At 44.5% G+C, this 19967-nt stretch overlaps 1 protein-coding gene across 2 annotated transcripts in view; it reads right to left on the bottom strand.

Annotated features, from left to right (window-relative positions):
- The window catches only part of LOC147879554 (CemA-like proton extrusion protein-like protein), a 126304-nt gene that overhangs the window by 38386 nt on the left and 67951 nt on the right, over positions 1-19967 (bottom strand). For both annotated transcript variants that reach the window (XR_015540666.1, XM_087371873.1), the window contains exon 3: positions 16764-16937. Coding sequence is in view for 1 of the 2 variants with exons in the window: in XM_087371873.1 (XP_087227999.1) it covers positions 16764-16937 (174 nt within the window). In the remaining variant the exon portion in view is untranslated. The remainder of the gene's footprint in view (positions 1-16763; positions 16938-19967) is intronic.

Here is a 19967-nt window from a genome sequence, read left to right as displayed (position 1 = left end):
CTTCCAAGGCTCTGCACCTGGGGTGAGGCCGCGCACAACCAACTTGCCCGAGAGGGCTCTACTCTGCATCTCAAGATTATGATACCCAAGCCTCCCAATGCCTGTGGCATGATCACCGTTTAACGAGCGACCAGAGCTCTAGTATTCCTGGTGATGTCCGATCCTGCCCAAAGGAAGTTCCAAACCAACCGTCGAAGCTACTCAATGCACCCTTTATGAAAACACCAGCAAGAAGTGATATATGAGAGTGCTCTCAACGGAAGCAAGAACGGAAGAAGGAGAGAGAGAGAGACAGACAGAGACAGAGAGCCACAAGTTTTGGTGGGTGCAGAACCACCCTAATCTTCTTTTTCATTCATTTATATATGTGTTTGAGTATTGTACATAACCGGGGTAAAGGCACAGTGACCTTTAACCCCCACAACCTCCCACTTAAAGGACAATGTGCCTTTAAGGGAGAGCAACCAGTGGGCATACTATCCAATGCCCATCAATACACGACAATACTCAAACCGCTGACTAGGTAGACTCTTCGTCAGCATATCTGCAGGGTTATCATCTGTATGAACCTTGACAAGCTCTATACGCTTGTCCTCAAGTACCTCCCTGATGAAATGGTACCTGACCTCAATGTGTTTGGTCTTTGCATGAAAGACCGGATTCCGTGCTAGCTGAATAGCACTCATGGAATCACTATGCAATGTCGGTACACCTGTATGGATCCCCAAATCTCCCACTAGCCGATCAAGCCATATAGCCTCCTTGCAACCCTCTGTGACTGCAAAACATACTTAGCCTTTGTGGTAGACAAAGCAACGCACTTCTGTGCACGAGACATCCACGACACTGCACCACCTGCAAAGGTGAACACATAACCAGAAGTGGATCTCCTATCCACATGCCCTGCATAGTCTGAATCTGTGTACCCAAGTACACGCATGTCTCCTTTACCAAAGCAGATGCACATCTCCTTGGTACCCTTCATGTACCTCATGATGCACTTAACTGCCTCCCAATGCCTCTTTCCTGGATTAGCCATATACCGGCTAACAACTCCCATTGCAAATGCAATGTCTGGTCTAGTAGCTATCATAGCATACATAAGACTCCCAACCGCTGATGCATAAGGAACCTTGGCCATCATAGCCCTTTCCTCATCTGATTTGGGACTATCTGTATGACTCAGTTTCACATATGGAGGCAATGGAGTATTCACTGCCTTCCCCCCCTCCATATTGAAACGCTGTAATACTTTTGTAACATACTCTTTTTGTGAAAGCCAAAGGAGTTTCCTACTCTGATCACGCGTGATGCGCATACCAAGAATATGACCTGCAAGTCCCAAATCCTTCATATCAAAGGCCTCATGCAACTTGGCCTTTAATGCATCTAGCTCATAAGTATTCTTGCTAGCCAATAGCATATCATCCACATATAGTGCCAAGATTATCAGGCTATTATTCTTAGCCCTTTTAGTGTAGAGGCAGTGATCAATTTCACTCCTTCTAAAACCCTGGGACCGAATGAAAGCATCAAACTTCTGATATCATTCTCTAGGCGCTTGCTTAAGACCATAGAGACTCTTCTTCAGCTTGCAAACTAAATACTCTTGCACTTTGGTCAATTTGGTTTACTCGATGGGAAAAGCTTTGAACGATAACATTGTTGACGCTACTAGTTTTTTTCTAAATCTATGCATGCAACCACGAATGAAATAAAAATCTGTAGAGAATTCTTCAAACCAAGATGCATCTATAAGTGTTCGTCCAAAAATAGGAGAGCTTAGCAAAAGAAGAACTCTTAGAGCAACTACATAACATTGTAGAGAGAAAGGCAAAAGAAAGAGAGTAGAGTCAACGCCAAGAGCAGAGCAATGTGGAATCCCAGGGAGCGCAAAATATCACCCCCACCCAAGATGCCGCCCCTTTCCCTTTCTATTCCAATGCTACAACTGTACTTGGTACTACTTCCCCTTCTCCTGATGAGAGCAATGTGATGCACTATTGTGCCACCCACACATGACCAAAAGCTTGCTACCCCCCTAGAACCACAAAAAGATCCCCTCCATGCCCACCCCCTTCAAGAGACCAGTCTCACATGCTAACCTTGCGAGTGCTTCTGCTAAAGTGCACAACGAAATCATGTCAAGAGAACTGTTCCTTCTGTTCCTGCAGTGACCACCCAGAGAACTCATTGGTAAGGCTCAAAAGCATAGACACTCATGCCCATACATGCATATCCCAGGGCACTATCTTTATCAGGGTAGTTACCCACATCCTGCCCTTTTCTTCAAAGCCTTCCGGCTGCACCATGTAAATTTCCTCATGCAAATCCCCATGCATGAAAGCTGTCTTGACAGCCATCTGCATAAGCTCCATATCCTCTGCTGCCACTAGTCCAAGCATGCATCTAAGTGTGGTCATCTTCACAACCGGAGAGAATATCTCATCAAAGTCCACACCCTTCTCTTGCTTGAATCCTTTAGCAACCAAACGGGCCTTGTACCTAGGCACATCATCACCTGTGACCTTCATTTTGTAGACCCATTTACATGGCAATGCTTTCTTTCCATGTGGCAAAGAAACCAAGTCCCAAGTCTTATTCTTCATAAGTGAACTCATCTCTGATTACATAGCATACTCCCACTTGCGTTGATCCTCGTGCATCATAGCCTCTTTGTAGCAAGAAGGCTCCCCGCAATCAGTAAGCATCACATAGTCTACCCCTGGAATAAACTTATCAGGCGGTCTAGACACTCTAGAAGATCTTCTCAAGGGCATTTCAGCTTGCTGTCCAACCTGCATATCAGCCACATTTGGCTCATCATTTCCACCAATAGATGATCCATCATCTATCCTTGATTGTATACCTGTGGGAGTACTTGGTGGTACAATTTCTTGCACATTTGGTGCATGGACAGCTTGTTGTCTATCAACATATGCAGGTGGATTCACGTCCCAGAAAGTGATTCTCCTCATTTCCATATCCCTCATGGGTGCCTTATGCATCTTCTTCTCATTGAAGAACACATCATGGCTGCGTATGATCTTCTTTGCTTCATAGCCCATCTCTCCACTTTCACCATAACCCAGAAAGATGCATTTCCTAGACTTAGGATCTAGCTTCTTTCGAAGCTCTTTTGGCACATGTGCATATGCCTCACACCCAAACATACGCAAATGAGAGTAAGAGGGCTTCTTGCCACTCCATGCCTCTTCAGGAATACCACCATCCAAACTCTTACTAGGTGATCTATTGATCACATGCACTGCAGTCTTCATTGCCTCAGCCCAAAAACCACCAGAAAGACTTGCATTGGAAAGCATGCATTGCAACCTTTCTTGAATGGTACGGTTCATCTTTTCTGCAACTGGATTTTGCTCTGGAGTACGAGGGGATGTGAGCTCCCTCTTAATCCCACGTGTATCACAGAAATGCTGAAAGTCATGAGAGAGATACTCTCCACCATTGTCAGTCCGTAGTCATTTAAGCGTTCTACCTGACTGATTCTCAACCAAGGCCAACCATTTCTGAAATACCTGGAACACATCACTCTTCCGAGCTATAGCATAAGCCCACACTTTCCTAGTTACATCATCAATGAATGTCACATAGTATTCAGCCCCGCCTAATGACCGTGTAGGCATGGGACCACATACGTCTGAATGCACCAAATCAAGCATTTCAAACTCTTTCTTTCCCCTTCTTTTATGGGCTGATTTAGTATGCTTCCCATAGAGACAATGCTCACAAAATTCAAAATCAGAGAAACTCAAATGCGGTACATAACCCAAACGGCATAAGAGTTTCATTCCATTCAGGCTCATGTACCCCAACCTGCAATGCCACAAAGAAGTGCTTGGCTGCTCGGTTATTGCAACAACATGATCAAATATCCCTGATACATGTAAGGGATACAAAATCCCACACTTGGCACCCCTGGCCAAAAGCATAGAGCCCTTCTGAATTTTCCAACTCTGAAAGCCAAAAGTGGTGTGAAAACCAGCATCATCTAGCTGACCCACTGAAATAAGACTCTTGGTCAGCTTAGGCACATGTCTCACATGTTTCAAAACAAATGCAGACCCATTTGCAAAAGAAAACTTTATGTCACCTGCTCCCACTCACCTGCTCCCACTATGTCACATGCATAGTCATTTCCAAGATGCACATAACCTGTCTTTCCACTGTCATAAGTGGAGAACCATTCCCTATGGGGAGTAACATGGAATGAAGCACCAGAATCCAAAATCCAATCCTGGGAATATGCATCATCTGAAGTGGTAAGCAACTCTGCAGATAAACTAGACATGAAAAGAACGTCATTGTCACTATCATGTGTGACTGCATTGATCTCCTCGATCTTCACTTTTCCTTTGTCCTCCCTTTGACTCTCTTCCTTTTGATTTGCACCCCAATTTGCATTCTTTTTCTTATCCTTTTGCTCTCTTTTTAGCTTGTAGCAATCCTTTTTCATATGGCCCTTCTTGCCACAGTGGTAACACTCAATGTTCCGTGCCCTGGATTTGCTACGTGACTTCCCTCTTTCTTGGAACTTCCCCCTGAACTGTGATCTGCCCCTTTGCACATTTAAGGCTGCATCCTGCTTGTTGCCATCCATAGACTTCCGTCTAATCTCCTCGGCCAACAAGCTACCCACAACATCATCAAATTTTAGTACTCCACCAGGTGCAGAGTTACTGACAGCTTTACGGAAGGGTATCCCATGAGGATGGCAATGAACATAAGAGAAATATTGCCTTAGTCTCCACATCAAAATTCATCTTCTGAGCCTGAAGCTGGCTGAAAATAATATTGAATTCATTCAAGTGAGAAGCAATGGAGACCCCTTCCTTCATCTGCAGCTCAAACAATCTCTTCATGAGGTAAACTTTATTAGAGGCAGTTTCCTTCTCATAAGTGGCGCACAGTTTCTTTCACAAATCTTCCGTAGTCTGCTCATTTACTACTGTGAAATAAACTGACTCTGCAAGATGAAGTCTAATAGTAGACTTTGCTAATGCATTCAACTCATTCCAATCATCCTCAGACATATTTGGAGGCTTAGCTTCAATCCCTGCCAAGGGTTTAATCTGCTTCTTTTGAATAAGCACATCCCTTATTTGTTCTTTCCACAAAGAAAAGTTTGTCCCATCAAACTTTTTAATGCTGAAAAACTCCTTTTCAGACATGAAAGAGGATGCCATGATGCAAATGAAACAAAATCCCAAATGCTAGTGCCTGCAAGAGAGAATCACACCAAATACCAGGTGCACCCAAATGTGTATGCCACAATAGAGTGAAATATCACAAAAACTCAAAGCTCAAAGCATCAAAAGATGCATCTGACTCATGTGCATATACTATGCATCCATATGAGCAAATCTGGCCCAAAAGAAAATGCCAAATGCAATGGCAATCCAAAATGCCAATAAGTGCCAAATGACTCAAGCATAAACACCATCCACTGGCATATGCATTAATAATATCTCATCCAAGAGAGCATAGCACTATCAGTGCATCACCTGCAATGTGTCAAAGCTGTCCCTCAGCATAAAATAGCATCCATGTGCAAAGCGTCCATAAAAATAGCATCCCACAAGGCAATTTGGGCCTATCAGTGCATCCAATAAGGACCGCAATGCATCCAAATGGCCTATAAATCATCCACTGCAACCCAATGCATACCACGAACGAGCGCACACTGCTCAAACTGCAACCAGAGTGATCTACATAAGGTATGCTCAAGAAATCTTAGTCCCACGGTAATGACCGCTACTGAAAATAGAACCTGAGATGCCTCAAAACATGGGCGCCATTGCATAATCGGAATCAGCAAGAAAATCTGCAAATATCTCTCTTCTGCCAGAACTCCAAAATCCCAACCGATGAGTGAGAAATGGGAGTCAACACTTATCCACTGCCATGTGGCATAAATCTAAGGTTTCAAAACCTTAGAATGAAAAATGCATAACAGAGAGACGAACTCGAATACACAGAGATCTATAACTCTGAAAATCCTCCACCGAATCGCGCAAGAACTAACAGGTAGGGGTTTTTGGGCGTTCGGAACGCAATGGGACAGACGGTTTTGGAAACCGTGGTCTCAATCACTAGGTCCAACACACGGACTGAAAAACGTTTTTGGAAACAGAGCTGTTTGTAAACTCCACCGGAGTGCGAATGATGAGCAACATATAAGTTTTAGGACCTCCTGAGTCCACCGGAACTGACAGATCTGCAAATGGTTGCTCCAAACTTGAGTTCCAACACCCGGGCAAAAAACGTAGAAACAGACACAGTGAGTCAGAAATCCAATGAAATGATCCCAGATTCAAGAATGAAGGTGTTTCCAAGCTCCTGAAGTGAAGTGGACACCAAAAGCAAGCAATAGTTGCCTCTACAAGTCAATATGGAGTCTCTGTCATCGAACGGAACAGGGAAAAGCTCAAAAAACGACTTTCTTTGAAAACACTTAACAGGCTCTCAAAACCACTTCGCAAAACCAAAGTGACTTTTCCAAAGATTCCTCCAAGGTCTCTACACACTCGGATGCAAGTAAAGTCACCCACAAAGCTTCCCACAGAGCTTCTCCTTCCTCCCATAGAGCTGCTAAGCTTCAAGCATTCACGCACGCTCAGCTACTGATACCGGTTGAGAGTGCTCTCAACGGAAGCAAGAACGGAAGAAGGAGAGAGAGAGACAGAGAGAGAGAGAGACAGAGAGACAGAGAGCCACAAGTTTTGGTGGGTGCAGAACCACCCTAATCTTCTTTTTCCTTCATTTATATATGTGTTTGAGTATTGTACATAACCGGGGTAAAGGCACAGTGACCTTTAACCCCCACAATATACCAGGCCGTGGCAAGAAGGATCTTGTTCGCCACTAAGGCACAACCCGCTAGGGAGAGTTTGGCCGAGCTCCAGTAGAGAAGCTTGCACCGAATACTCTCGAGGACCAGGACAATATGCTGCTCTGCTGTAATATCAATACCACCTAGCATCCGAGGTATCTCGGTGTCTAGCCCCACAGTATCCAATGGAAGCCAAAGTCGCTTCCCCACTCTCGAGTCTCTTGTGTCTCCTCAAATCTTATGAAGAAACCTATGGATTTTGTCTCGTTGAGACGCGCACCTGAGGCCTCACAGTAGATAGCCAGGGCTCTCCTGACTGTCTCCAGGCTCACTATGGTGCCCTCTACGTACAAGGCCGTGTCATTTGCAAACTCAGAGTCTAGCGGCTCCTATCTGATTGGGAGACTCAACTCAAGTAGTAGCCCAGAGCCTCCGCCACAAACAAGAAGAGGAAGGGAGCGAGGGGGCAGCCCTGACGGAGCGAGCGAGAGAGAGGAAAGGCCTCGCTCGTGTGTCCACCGATAAGCATCTGACTCTGTCTGAGAAACCCAATCTCCGCATAGTACCCTCCAGCAAAGACCACCCCACCCTGTCGTAAGCCTTCTCAAAATCCAAGAGAAGGATGACCAAAGGCTGTGACTCCAAATCAAATATTGCGCTCATAAACGAACCCGGTCTGAGTGTCGTGGATGATGTCAAAAAGATAAGAAGTAACCGCAAACTCAAGACCTTGGCGAGGATCTTGTATACAGTATCAAGCAAAGTGATCGGTCTCCACTGCCGGATGTCTGACCTATCTCCCCCTTTCGGGATCAAACAAATCTACCCTGTGCTCAGGGAGTGAGGAAGGGAGCCCGTGTCAAAGATCTCCTAACAGGCTAGGCGAAAAGGGGTGGAGATGATCTCCCAAAGTTTCGGAAGAAGGCCAGCGTCAAGCCATCCTTGCTAGAACACTTCTGGGTCGGGAAAGCCTTGAGGGCTTCCCAAAGCTCCTCATCTGAAAGTATCCTCTAGACTACTGCACAAATCCTATGAGAGTACCCTCGGAACGTGGTCCCAAACTAACTCACGGGCCACAAGACAAGCTGGAGTCATCCTCTCTGTTTGAAAGAGCTAGCTGTAAAAACCTGTCGTCATGTCAAAAATTTGCTGCGGACCAGTGCATGATGCCATGCGGATCCCATAGACACTGCAACTACATGCCTACCGACCATGGCCCCTGGTCTAAAAGACATGCTTCGTCTTTCTGTCCCCCTGCTATACCCACCAAGCCCAGGGGAAGTGATGGGAGAACTCAGCCCGCCGAATCTCCGTGTCTTGAAGCTCAAGGTGCGCGCTCTCAAACCTGTCACTAAGCCACTGGGATCCTGGGTCCTGCTCCCTAAGCCTCTCTATGGAGGCGAGGTCTCTCCGCAGTGCCCGCTCGCGCTCTTGAAGAGCCCTCCTCCGTCTACGGGCATGAGCCTGTAACTCCTCATTGCTCCTCTAGATCGTGTCGGCCACCCACGAAGCCCAATCCTCACAAGGTGCCATCTCTGACTGCTGCCAAATCTCTGCCATGACATGTTGAATCTCCCCATCTTGCAGGAGGTCCTCTGGAATGCGGACCCCCTTCTGGGGAATACCTCGACAGGGCTGCTCTAAGTGGAGTACTACTGGAGAGTGGTCTGACATCATGGTGCCTACAAGAATCCCAGTAGAGCCACCTTTGTGCAGTGCCCAGTCCCCAACGTAGAAGCGGTCTAGCCTCTCAAGCAGTCCATCATGTCTCCTCTGTCCGAAAGAGAAAAGGAGGCTGCGAGGTATCCTGCTGAACTCTGGCTCTCGCCACGGGTCTCTGCCACTCATCATGAAGATGAACTGCTCCCAGGTGCTCCAATCTGTTGTTGTCATCTCAGAGAAAGAGGCACTGCCCTGCTTATCCTCCCCAAACTCCACGTTGATGAAGTCTCCTCCAACAATCCAGGAATCTACATCCGGAAGACACTCTGTCAACCTCCTCCAAAAGGCTGGACAGTGGTGTATGCACGCTAGGGCATATATGTTCAGGATCCCAATCCTAGACTCTCCCATCCAAACTGCCCGTCCTGGGATAAGCTCGCCCTGATCATAAACCTTTGGAGCCAATGTCTGTGAGACCGAGATGTAAACCCCTCCGATGCGTCCTACTGCAGGGGACCACACCTCTGTGCCTCTCCTCGAGAGGAGGTGGTGTCACCGTCTAATGTCTGGTGCTGAGAACATATGCTCCTGAATCAAAAGGATGTCCACTGCCCGCCCTACCACTGCCCTCTACAGCTCCTGCTGAAGGATCAGGTACTGCGGTTGACTACGAGCACGGTCATGGAGCCCAAGCACGTTCGAACTCGCTATGGTCCAGCTCATGAGGATGGGAATGCAGAAAACAAGGCTCTCCTGAGAGTGGGTGCCTATTCCAGAAAGAATGCCTTATGTGACTTGCCGGGAGTTTGGAGGACGAGTAGTCTGTCTGTACGTCGCCGTACTAGGGTGGACACCGGCTCAATACCAATCTTCCGTGCCCACTTCATCATGAAGGAGACTTCCATCCCGAACAACTGATTAACTCACTTGACCTTGCAAATCATCCAACTAGACTATACCATTGCTATGGACATCAATGAGCCTATAAGGCCTTTTCGATCCGAGTTTGAGATTAGTCTTTAGCGGCTCTACCTTGGCATTGTATAGAAGTACCAACATTCCCTTCTTAAGATCCTTGCTAACAATGTGCCGATCATTCCAGGATTTTCTCCTCCTCTACATCACGTGCTATTACCACACAGTTTGAATGTGCAACTCATCCAATGTTAGCTAATGCAATCGTCTCCTGATTGCCTCTGGTTTGCCCAGTTATGTTCAGCGGCAACTCATAGACTCCAGACCGAAAATTCCAAAGGAACAATAGCCTCTAAACCAAAGGCCATGTGAAAACAGATCAAAGTCTTAGTGACCTTATAGGTTGTCCGGTAAGCCCACAAAAAGCTTTGTATCCTAGTCTCGATGATGCATACTTATAAGTATCAACTTCAGTGTTTGGTTGGTGGACTTGGCTTTCCCATAACACCGAGCAGAGTAGGTACTTGCTACTTGGTGTACCACCATAAATTTATTGGTCAACAGCTCAAAAACACTTCATTCATAAGATGAGTTCCCTTATCACTATCGAATTCTTTTAGGCAGCTATATCTGCAAATGATATTCTCAAAAATGAACATCGTAGTTGTTTGAGCCCTTCTCAGCCCACTTTATAGCATAATTTGTAGCTACTAAGATACAGTTATTATGCATATGTTGAGCTATATTCTTGCATGGAACCATGTAATCCAGATCCCAACGTTGGAATGCTTCCCATGGTTGAAATGGTTCTAACAACATGGGCTCTGGAGGAAGTATTCATTGACATGGGCTCTGGACGAAGTATTTAAACTCAACACTTCGAGCTTGTGTATCCTTAATGAGAGTACTCCACCATAATTCGGCTTGTAAAACTTTTCGAGCAGTAAGCTCGCCACCAAAGTGAGGGTGAGAATGTGCAAGTTCTTCCCCTAGAGAATTGTGCCTTAGGTAATTGAGGGGTCTAAGGCCAAGAGGGGCCCAAAGAACCTTAGCAATTCAAGTTGGTCATTGGTGGGGGTTTTAAAAAGGTCCCACTAGAGGGGGCCCAAGGGAAATTAAAGCAATTGGGGGCACCTCCTACAAGACCTTTGTGTGCCTCATGAAGCACCTCGGTCCGTCATGTGGCTCTAAGTAAATAATGGTGGCTTTTGTACATTGTAAACCATGCCAAGTGAGAGTTTCATGCTTGATTGTGCCATAATTGCACTCAGGTGGAGTCATCAATTGGCTTGCATGACATCAAATGCACCGCTGCCATCCTCAGAAGAGAAATGAAAACCAAGTTCTAATGGTGTGGATACTCGCTTGTAATCCTCAAACTGAAAACGCTGCAAAAGCTGTTCATTATACTTGGATTGTGACATCAAAATGCCCCCCTCACTGCTAGCAAGTTGGATGCCCAGATAGTAGTGCAAAAGACCAAGATCTGGCATAGGAAATGTCTTCTGCAAATCAAGCTTAAAATCTGAGCATGTGTTCTAGTCACAAGCATGTCATCCACATAGAGGACTAAAATCAGCAAATCTGTCCCACTCTTGTGGATGTAAAGTGTAGCCTCTGTGGGGCTGTTCTGAAAGCCAAGGGTGAGCAAATGAGTATGTCTCCGAGAATACCAAGCTCGAGGTGCCTGCTTCAATCCATGTAGGGCCTTCTTTAAACTGCAGATTTTGCTTTCAGAACCTTCAACCTCGAAGCCAAGAGGTTGGGAAACATAGACCTTTTCCTGCAAATGCTCATGAAGGAAAGCTGTCTTGATATCAAGCTGATGTACCTCCCAATGAAAGTGGGCAGCAAAAGCAATAACAATGTGAATAGTAGTGATCCTGGAAGTGGGAACAAAAGTCTCCTCAAAGTCAATGCCTTGCTGCTAAGCATAGCCCTTAGCAACAAGACAGGATTTGTAGCAGTCCATTGAGCCATCAACTTCCATTTAATTTTATAAACCCACTTAGCTCCAATGGCATCCTTGCCAGGAGGTAAATCACACAACTCCCAAGTGTCATTCTGATGGATAGAATCCAATTCAGCTTGCATAGCCTACAACCAACAATCATTCTAAAAGGCATCTTTATGGCATAATGGCTATTCATTGCATGCTGTAGCAACCAATGCATAAGCAACAGAACTAGCATGGTCTTTCCGGACAGCTGCTCTAGTACGGGCTAGCAAAGGAGTATCTTGTTTCTTGTCTTTTAATGTGTCAAGGAGCCAAAGGGGGACCTTTTTGGGCTCCTGGGCCAAGAGCCCTGTGCAAATTGTCATGATCAATCGGAGGCATATCAGGCTGAATATCTGGCTGCACATGTGGCTGCAAATGACCAACAGATGGAGGAGGTATAACCTCAAATGGAACATCATCATGAGCATCTGAGGGAAACAAAGGCATCAAGTTGTCAAAGACATCTGTGGCATCAACAGGCTGTTTTCTGACAGTCCAGCAAAGACATAGTAGAAGATTCATCAAACACAACATCCCCACTGACAAAACACTTGCCCGTGCGGGGCTGGTAGAGCTTATAGCCCTTGCTCTCTGGGCTATACCCAATAAAAATACACTTGGCAGCTTTATAATCCAACTTGGTGCATGTCTGTGAAGGCACATGGACATAGGCCAAGCATCCACATTTCCTCATGTGAGAAATGCCGGGCTTACAACCTGTCCAAGCCTCATAAGGTGTGATAGTCTGCAATGCCTTTATGGGACATCAGTTCAAAATGTAATTAGCACACATGACGGCATCCAACCACAACTTGTTAGGCAAATGTTTGCCCTTCAACATGCACCTGGCCATCTCCATCATTGATCTATTCTTTCGTTCAGCCACGGGATTTTGTTGAGGGATGATGTATGCCACATGAAACCAAAAAAACAGCAAACTCCTTTGACATATATTCGCCCCCCCTGTCTGTATTAAGGTGAGCAATGTGCAGCCCACTCTCATTCTCAGCCAAGGCAATAAAATGCTCGAAGCATGACAAAACTTCAGATTTGGATTTCAAGGCGAAAATCAAAGTGTACTTGGTAAAGTCATCAATAAATGTGACAAAATAATAGAAAACCCCAAGAGCTGCAACCCGCATGGGTCCACAAACATCACTATGAACCAGATAAAGCTTGCATGAGGCACCAACTCTCCCATCCTTGGGAAACGCAGAACGGTGCATCTTACCAAGCAAGCAAGGTTCACAAACATGCTTTGAAGGCATATGCATTTTGGAAAGATCAACAACCATACCATCCTTATATAACTTCACCAAAGCCCCAAAGTTGAGGTGTCCAAACCTCTCATGCCACAAATGGATATCTGCCATGGTAGAATAATCAAGAGCAAAGGCATGTGCATCTCAAGTGCAGCATCATCCAAACATCTGTCATAAGCATCAACTCTATAAAGACCTCTAGTCAATGTGCCAGTCAAATGCATGTGTAGCATCATACACTACACACCGAACACCATAAAAAAGAACCTCATAGCCACATGTAGCTATGGCTAAAATAGAAATGAGGTTCTTGCGAATGCCTACAACATAAAGCACATTCTCTAGAGTGACAAGACCACCAGAAACATAAGAAAGAGCAACTTTCCCAATACCTTTCATGGTATATGATGCATTATTGGCACATGTGACACTCCCCCCCTTAGATGTATGCTCTAGTGAGCTGAATAACTTCTTGCAGGAAGTGATGTGCTTGCTAGCACCACTATCAAAGTACTAGGCATCATGAACATTAGAAACTGTCATGCAAGCATCATGAACATCAAGATTATACTGACAGTAACCAAGAAAACCCAATGCTGGTCTTGTGTGAAAATTAGCTGACTCATGTCGATCTTCTGCACTAGGAGAACCAGATACTACAAGCCCAGATTCTTTCTTCTTTTCAAATGCAATTCTCTTCCTGCATTCGAAGATATCATGCCTAGGTTTCCTTCAATAGTTACATCTCTTCTTTTTATTATCCCCTGAAGAAGGGGCACCATGAGAATGATCAGCATGTGAATGAGGGGTTTACCAGCTGAAACCTTTCCTTTGCCTTTGTGTTTATGCTAGGTAGCAAAGGCTTGATCACTAGCCATAGAAGCATTGCGATTTGCATGACTTTGCTCCTCCTGAAGGAGAAGAGCAACCATGTGGTCAAAAGAGAAATGGTTGGCATTGCCACCTACAACCAACCTCAATGTAGTAGCAAAGCCCAGATAAGAATCAGGCAACCCATCAAGGGTATTAGAAACAAGCCGAGAATCAGGTACAATCTCATCAATATTGGCCAATTGCTCTTTCAAATCCTTCACATTAGTAAGATAGGCATCCATGTTACCACCCTCTTCAAGCTTTAAGTCCTTCAACTGCTTACGCAGATAGGCAACCCTAGCCTCATTCCACAAATGTACAGCAGACTTTTATCCATTGTAGATGGCTGTAAAATGGCTGTAATAGCTGGAACCGCCTTCGAGGCCCCTGCAATATGAAGTGACAATGGCACAAGAAAAGAGGGCAAATTCCAAGAGCTTAATTGGAGTCTTCCACGAGATAGGAGTAGCACCCAGAGGTCAGAAAGTCTCAGCCCCAGGTGAAAGGACAGCAAATCAGAGCAAGAAAGGTCTCTGGTTTGGCAGCAGCAAGCTCCAAAGATCAAGTCGGTGTAGGTAGAAGTCCAAAATGCAAGGAGAAGCTCCAAAACAGCAAGGTGCTTGAAGTAGAGCTTCAAAAATGCAATAACCAGTCCCGAGACAGATCCGTACAGCACCGTACAACTGTAATAAATGCACCGAAACTGTCCGTACAGCACAACAGATCCGTACTGCTCACACGTGTGGCCATTCAATTCCGTACAGGCTAAACAGGCTGCCATAACAGCTCCAAAGGTGAGGACAAGAGGTTGGGGAGGCTGCCAATGGCTAGAGGGTGGAACCCTAACCTGCTCTGATACCACTATTGGCTATGGCAATCAATGGAAGCACAGAAATGAGTGGGAGGAAGCCAAAAATGAGCTGCTGTATTGAAAATGCTGCTACTATGAATGGAGGCTCAAGAGAGAGCCAATATCACAAAACCCTAGGGACAAATTCCCTAACTCGACTAAGTGTCCTAACTGAACTAGGTGGTACATCAACTAACCATACCAACAGTCCTAACTGATTGTTACTAGTCCTACAAGGCACATACCAAGGAACAAGTGGCACCTATGGATAGCCCATAGAATGGCCTACATCAATTGCTCAGAACCCAACCAAGTAACTGCTACCTATGGCTCGGCCAATTACCTTTCACCAATCACATCTGCAATGAGATTACTAGGATAAAGATTTTGTTGTTCTCCCAATTTTTCAGCTTTTAGCTTTTGCTTGAGCGCAGAAGCTATTTGAAACAGGTCGAGTTCTCCAACAGGCGGTATTTGGAGTTCCATCATTCGAGTTTCAACATCTTGTGGAAACTTATCTTGAACATCCAAGTCTTTTGATCCACAACTACTTGGGACCTTGCTCGGATTAGTTTAAATCTGACTTCTACTTCTCGGGTCTTGATATTCAAAACCCCAATCATGCGGTACCTTGGCACTATTTAGCCAAGGCCTACTCAGTAATATCAGATAGGCATTCTCTTCCATTGGGATTATGAGTAGACTATCCAAGCCCAAAGATGGCCAAGGCATGGAAATTATTCCGCAATATGAAGATCAGCCTCATGGTGGCTAAATTACTGAAGATGGCTTCGTATTGTTGAGAGTTCTTCCTACACCGCTCCAAGCCAAGGAGAAACCAGTCAAGGAAGTGGATTCTCTTATGACCATCCCAATCATCGACACCTCAATGGTGGATGAAGAAATCCTGGTGATCGCTGTGAAAATTAAGAAGCATAACGTTTTTTGTGTGATCGTAGATGGCAGTTCTGGAGTTAATATAATCTCGAAAACTATTGTCAAATGACTAAAGCTCAAGATTTTCAAGCTTTATCCATTCTGAGTTTGAATGGCCGATCAACCCAGTGGAACCATTAGGTATGCTTTCATACATTGTCCTTACCCTTGGCAGAGTGCATTATACTATTATGTAGGATTACAACAAGGATTGCTTCAGCTCCTTCCTTTTGGCATATCCCTCAATGGCATGGTCCTTACAAGGTTTTTCAAACTTTGATTTTTATTTACTTTTTACGGACATTTTGAGTATAGAGAACATCAAACAAAATCAAACGATAAGTTCTCCATTTCTCTAGAATTGCAAGAAGCATTACTTCATTTATTTCCTCTTGGCTTTTGTCTCAATGCAAAATTAAAGGCATTGTCTTTACAAGGTTTTAAAACTTTCCTTGATAGTTCTTAGGGACATTTTGAACATAGAGAACTTCAAACAAAATCAAAAGATAAGTTCTCCATTTCCATAGCAATCAATCATCTTATGTTTCCATATATAGATCATTTTTCTTGATAGTTTTTAGGGACATTTTGAGCATAGAGAACTTCAAACAAAATCCAAACGTAAGTTCTCCATGTCCTTAATAGTTCTTAGGGACATTTTGAGTTAGAGAACTTTATTTGTATTTCCTTGATAGTTCTTAGGGACATTTTGAGCATAGAGAACTTCAAACAAAATCAAAAGATAAGTTCTCCATTTCCATAGCAATCAAGCATCTTCTCTTTCTATTACCTTCTTGGGAAACACTTTATTTATCATTTTACAATGGAGCTGGAAGGTGTCAATGAACATTTTGATTTGTTTTGTTGCTTCCTAGAACTATATCCACATAATAAGTGGATATTCACTTGTATCTTTATCAAACTGGCTGAATTTGGTACCCATGCCATGGATCCAGCATTCGTACTATGCTCAAGTGTTTCTGAAGGTAGGCCTTGCACCCATACTAGCTCGGTTACAACTGCTTGATATATATAAGGCAACATGATCATATTGCATTGAATCAAGTTTTCAGCTCCTTATTGTACATTTACTAGGAATACCCTTTATCATACTATCTTAATCTGGTCTGACAAGCCATTCGGCTCTTTTGCAAATACACAATGCTTGCATTTCTTCTTCCCCTTCATATTTCAAGTTCCCACAATGGAAAGGATTATATAGACTCAAGAGGGAACCCAAGAAAGAAACGAATATAAGAAACTAGAACAGCTAAAACGTCAATATATGCTGCCACATAAAACTTCACAAAGTTTTATTCTGAAAGCACTTCTCTTAGAGCATCTATACTAAGGCCATACATCATTCCATTACACACATTAAATGAGACTCAAGGCAATCAAGAAAGAACATACGCTCTATCTCGAATATGCTCAAGAAACTCATCATGTGAAAGAGGAGGAGCTTTTCCAATTGCTGCCTCAAATCGCACACGTTGCCGTTCCAACTTCAATGTCTCTATCATCTGTAACTTTTGTGACTCCCTCAGGTCCAATACCTCTGCTGCCAATGGTACAGTCTCCACATACCTAAGAAACATCAATAATTTCTAGTAATTAAAAAATTTGATAGTTCATTTCTTAGCAATCCTTTATGATGTAAAGTATCGATAATAAGTGTCAAACCATGAACAAAGAGAACTACCACAAAAAAACCTTCCCTAAGAGAACAACAAAAGTTTTAAACACTTGCATTTGGGAAAGACCCTGACCTAAACCTCTAATAGATAAACTGCTCAAGGCCATTCAAGAAGAGATTATTGTGATGCCACCTTGGCCATGAAGCATGCACCTTCATATATTCAAGTAGCTGCCTCTACTTCTAGTAGACAATTCATTCAACAACCATTCAGGCAAAGGCTATTCTGATGTTATCCTGGCCGTGAACCTTCATAATCACACAACTTGCTAGGTCAAGCATTCTTACTTTATTACCCTAGAGCAATCGGGCAGTCTGCACCAAATGCATTGAAGTTGTTGGCAATGTTTTTTTTGGGGGGGCATAAAATATGTTATCATATGTTAATGTCCAAAAAGGATATTACGAAGTTGTTGGCAATGTTTGTCCAAAGGAATAAATCGCTTCTTGTGGAGAAAATTGAAAGTCCCAAGGTTGTGTGACCCTCTCATTTGGACCCTTATCCATGGAAACAAGTAAAAATTTAAAAAAAGTAAGCAGAAGGCGTTTGAATGGCTGCATTTTTAACCTTCTAAAAAATGGTCTCACTTTATATGAGTGTGCACATGCGAACTCATAATCAATACTGACGTCCCACTATACATGGTTACAGTTGAAATTAGGTTAAAAAAAGACATTTGCCTTGAAGAAAGAAAGAGAGGTTTTTTAACGTCTATGAAAGACCAAAGGGACTATGAGACTAAAAAGAAACTACATAGAATGAAACCTAAGGGGTGGGGACCACTAAAATGGGCAACCCTACCCAATGCTAATGCCTGCGACAATAAAAAAAATGTAGTACATCACGCTATCGCTATGAGAGAAACCCACAATGGGGGAAGAAAACACCAAGGAGAATCCCCTAGTAGTCTATCAATCAGCCAGCTGGCCCTGAGTGGTTGGACCTATGTATGTCGTCTGTGGAACCAACACGACTGGACAACTGAGGAGTAACAAGAGGAGCTCGTATACTTGTGGCTCACGATTTCGCGAGGGCTAGTGTCAAGAGAGAAAATCAATGATAGAATGCTGTTGTCGCTCAACCTGTCTGGATCCATCCCCTCTCCCCTATAATATCCATGATGAGGCCCACTGTCTGACAAGTGCCTACGTCGAAGAGAGAGGATATGTTTGCAGCCCTCATGTGAGCGTCCACTCGGAGTTGGAGCTGGCGATTCGTGTCATCTGGTCTCTCCTGTGTCTGCTCCCCTGCTCTTGTCCTTGGCTCAGGTCACAGAAGAAAATCCATGATCGGGTTTGGCCAATCCCTCATGTGTCTCCTCTATGCCTGTAGGAGTTGATCTTCCTCAAACCGCTCGCCACTAATCTGGATGAGCAAAGAACTCTCTGAGTGGGCCAAAATTGGTACTAAAAAGACAATGGTGCCGTCCACGGATCTCATAGTATACAGGGCATCTTAAAGCATAGTGATCCTCTATCCCGGTCTCCTACATATCACATAAAGTGCAAATCCGTCTCTGGCGTGGGATGCCTTCTGTTCATCCTATCTCAACCCATAGCTTGTGTGAAGATACTCGAAACTAACCCATCAAGATCCTCAATGCATGTGGGATATGAATCTGGGTGTAGCCCGTCGGTTCGATGAACCCCTCCTCTAAGGTCCGTAAGCAATGATCTCTATAGAATCCGAGTTTCACTGAAAGCTCAATAGGTGCTAACTAGGTCCTCAATGGGTAGAGCTGATGACCTAGTTCACCTCCTGACAAGCAAGTGGAAGATGGAGCCTCAAGGCTGTACTAAAACGGTGGCAATCTATCCATCTGTAGCCCTAGGTCTGCGATCCATCTACGTATCCGAGCCTACCAGCTCCTCTGATCCCCTTGCCCCCAATGCCATAGATGAAGTCAGGGCTAGCCATAGCAATCTGCGTCATCCAACTGTCATGGTATCAAAGTCCCTAACCCTATGGACGTAAGTGACCACCTAGAAGTATGCATCAAGCTGTAGAGGGGTGGCTCCAAACTCTACAAGTATGATCTAATGCGGGCCTGATGGCTTACTACGGATCATTCAAGCGAGAAGCAGAACCTGAAATCTCTCTATTTAGGACCAATCTATCTCAGATAAGTCCGCTCCCAAAAGGAACTACCATACATATCTGTTGGGCGGACTAATGTGTCAAAAAAGAAGAGACTTGGTTCCAAGATCCTAAAAATGTGAGTGGAAGCACTCGCGCTCGAGTCTGGCTAAGCAGCACGTCCCCTGCTCAAATAGGCTTGCATAGCTGGTCTCATCATGAAAATTGGACCCAAAAGAGGACACTTAGGTATATGTAGGATGCAACAATCTCTATCGGAGCCCCATCGAAGGTGAACTGCTCTCTGAGTGCGGCTGCTTGAGACATGTTGAAGATCATAACCTTCGTTTTTCCCAAGTTGACCTTCAAATCATGTGTATCACAAAAACACTAGAGCGCATCCAAAAGTCGTTGGAGACCCTCAACTGAGGTGAAGAGTAGGACCATGCCATATGCATATAGTAGAATTGGAATCAAGGAGCCAGCTAATGAAGAGCATGTGCCTCCTAGAGTCGTGATGAAGGACTCCAGCTCGTCGATGTACAAATCAAACAAGGTCGATGATAATGGACAACCTTGGTTAACTCCAATCATGCTCATGGTCTCCTTTCTCCACCATGTCAAAGTCCTGACTTGACCTATGCCTCGGAGAAAGTAAGCTTGGTGGTGACACTTGTCTGGCCAGAAGGGCTAAGATGGCACTTTCAAATCCCAAAGCTGTCAAGGTTATCCTTTCTCCGACAGATAAGCAACAAGTGCAGCATGCAGTTCAGTCCCTCCAAGGCAAGGCAATTGTAGGCAGAATTGTGGACCTCACACCCACAAGGTGACAGGTGCGAGAGTG

Source organism: Dipteris shenzhenensis, chromosome 33, assembly GCF_047967505.1.
Source record: "Dipteris shenzhenensis isolate YYH24624 ecotype China chromosome 33, Dip_SZ_1.0, whole genome shotgun sequence".
NCBI lineage: Eukaryota > Viridiplantae > Streptophyta > Polypodiopsida > Gleicheniales > Dipteridaceae > Dipteris > Dipteris shenzhenensis.
Note: the sequence above shows the minus strand (reverse complement) of the source record. Positions and strands in the feature narration are given on the sequence as shown.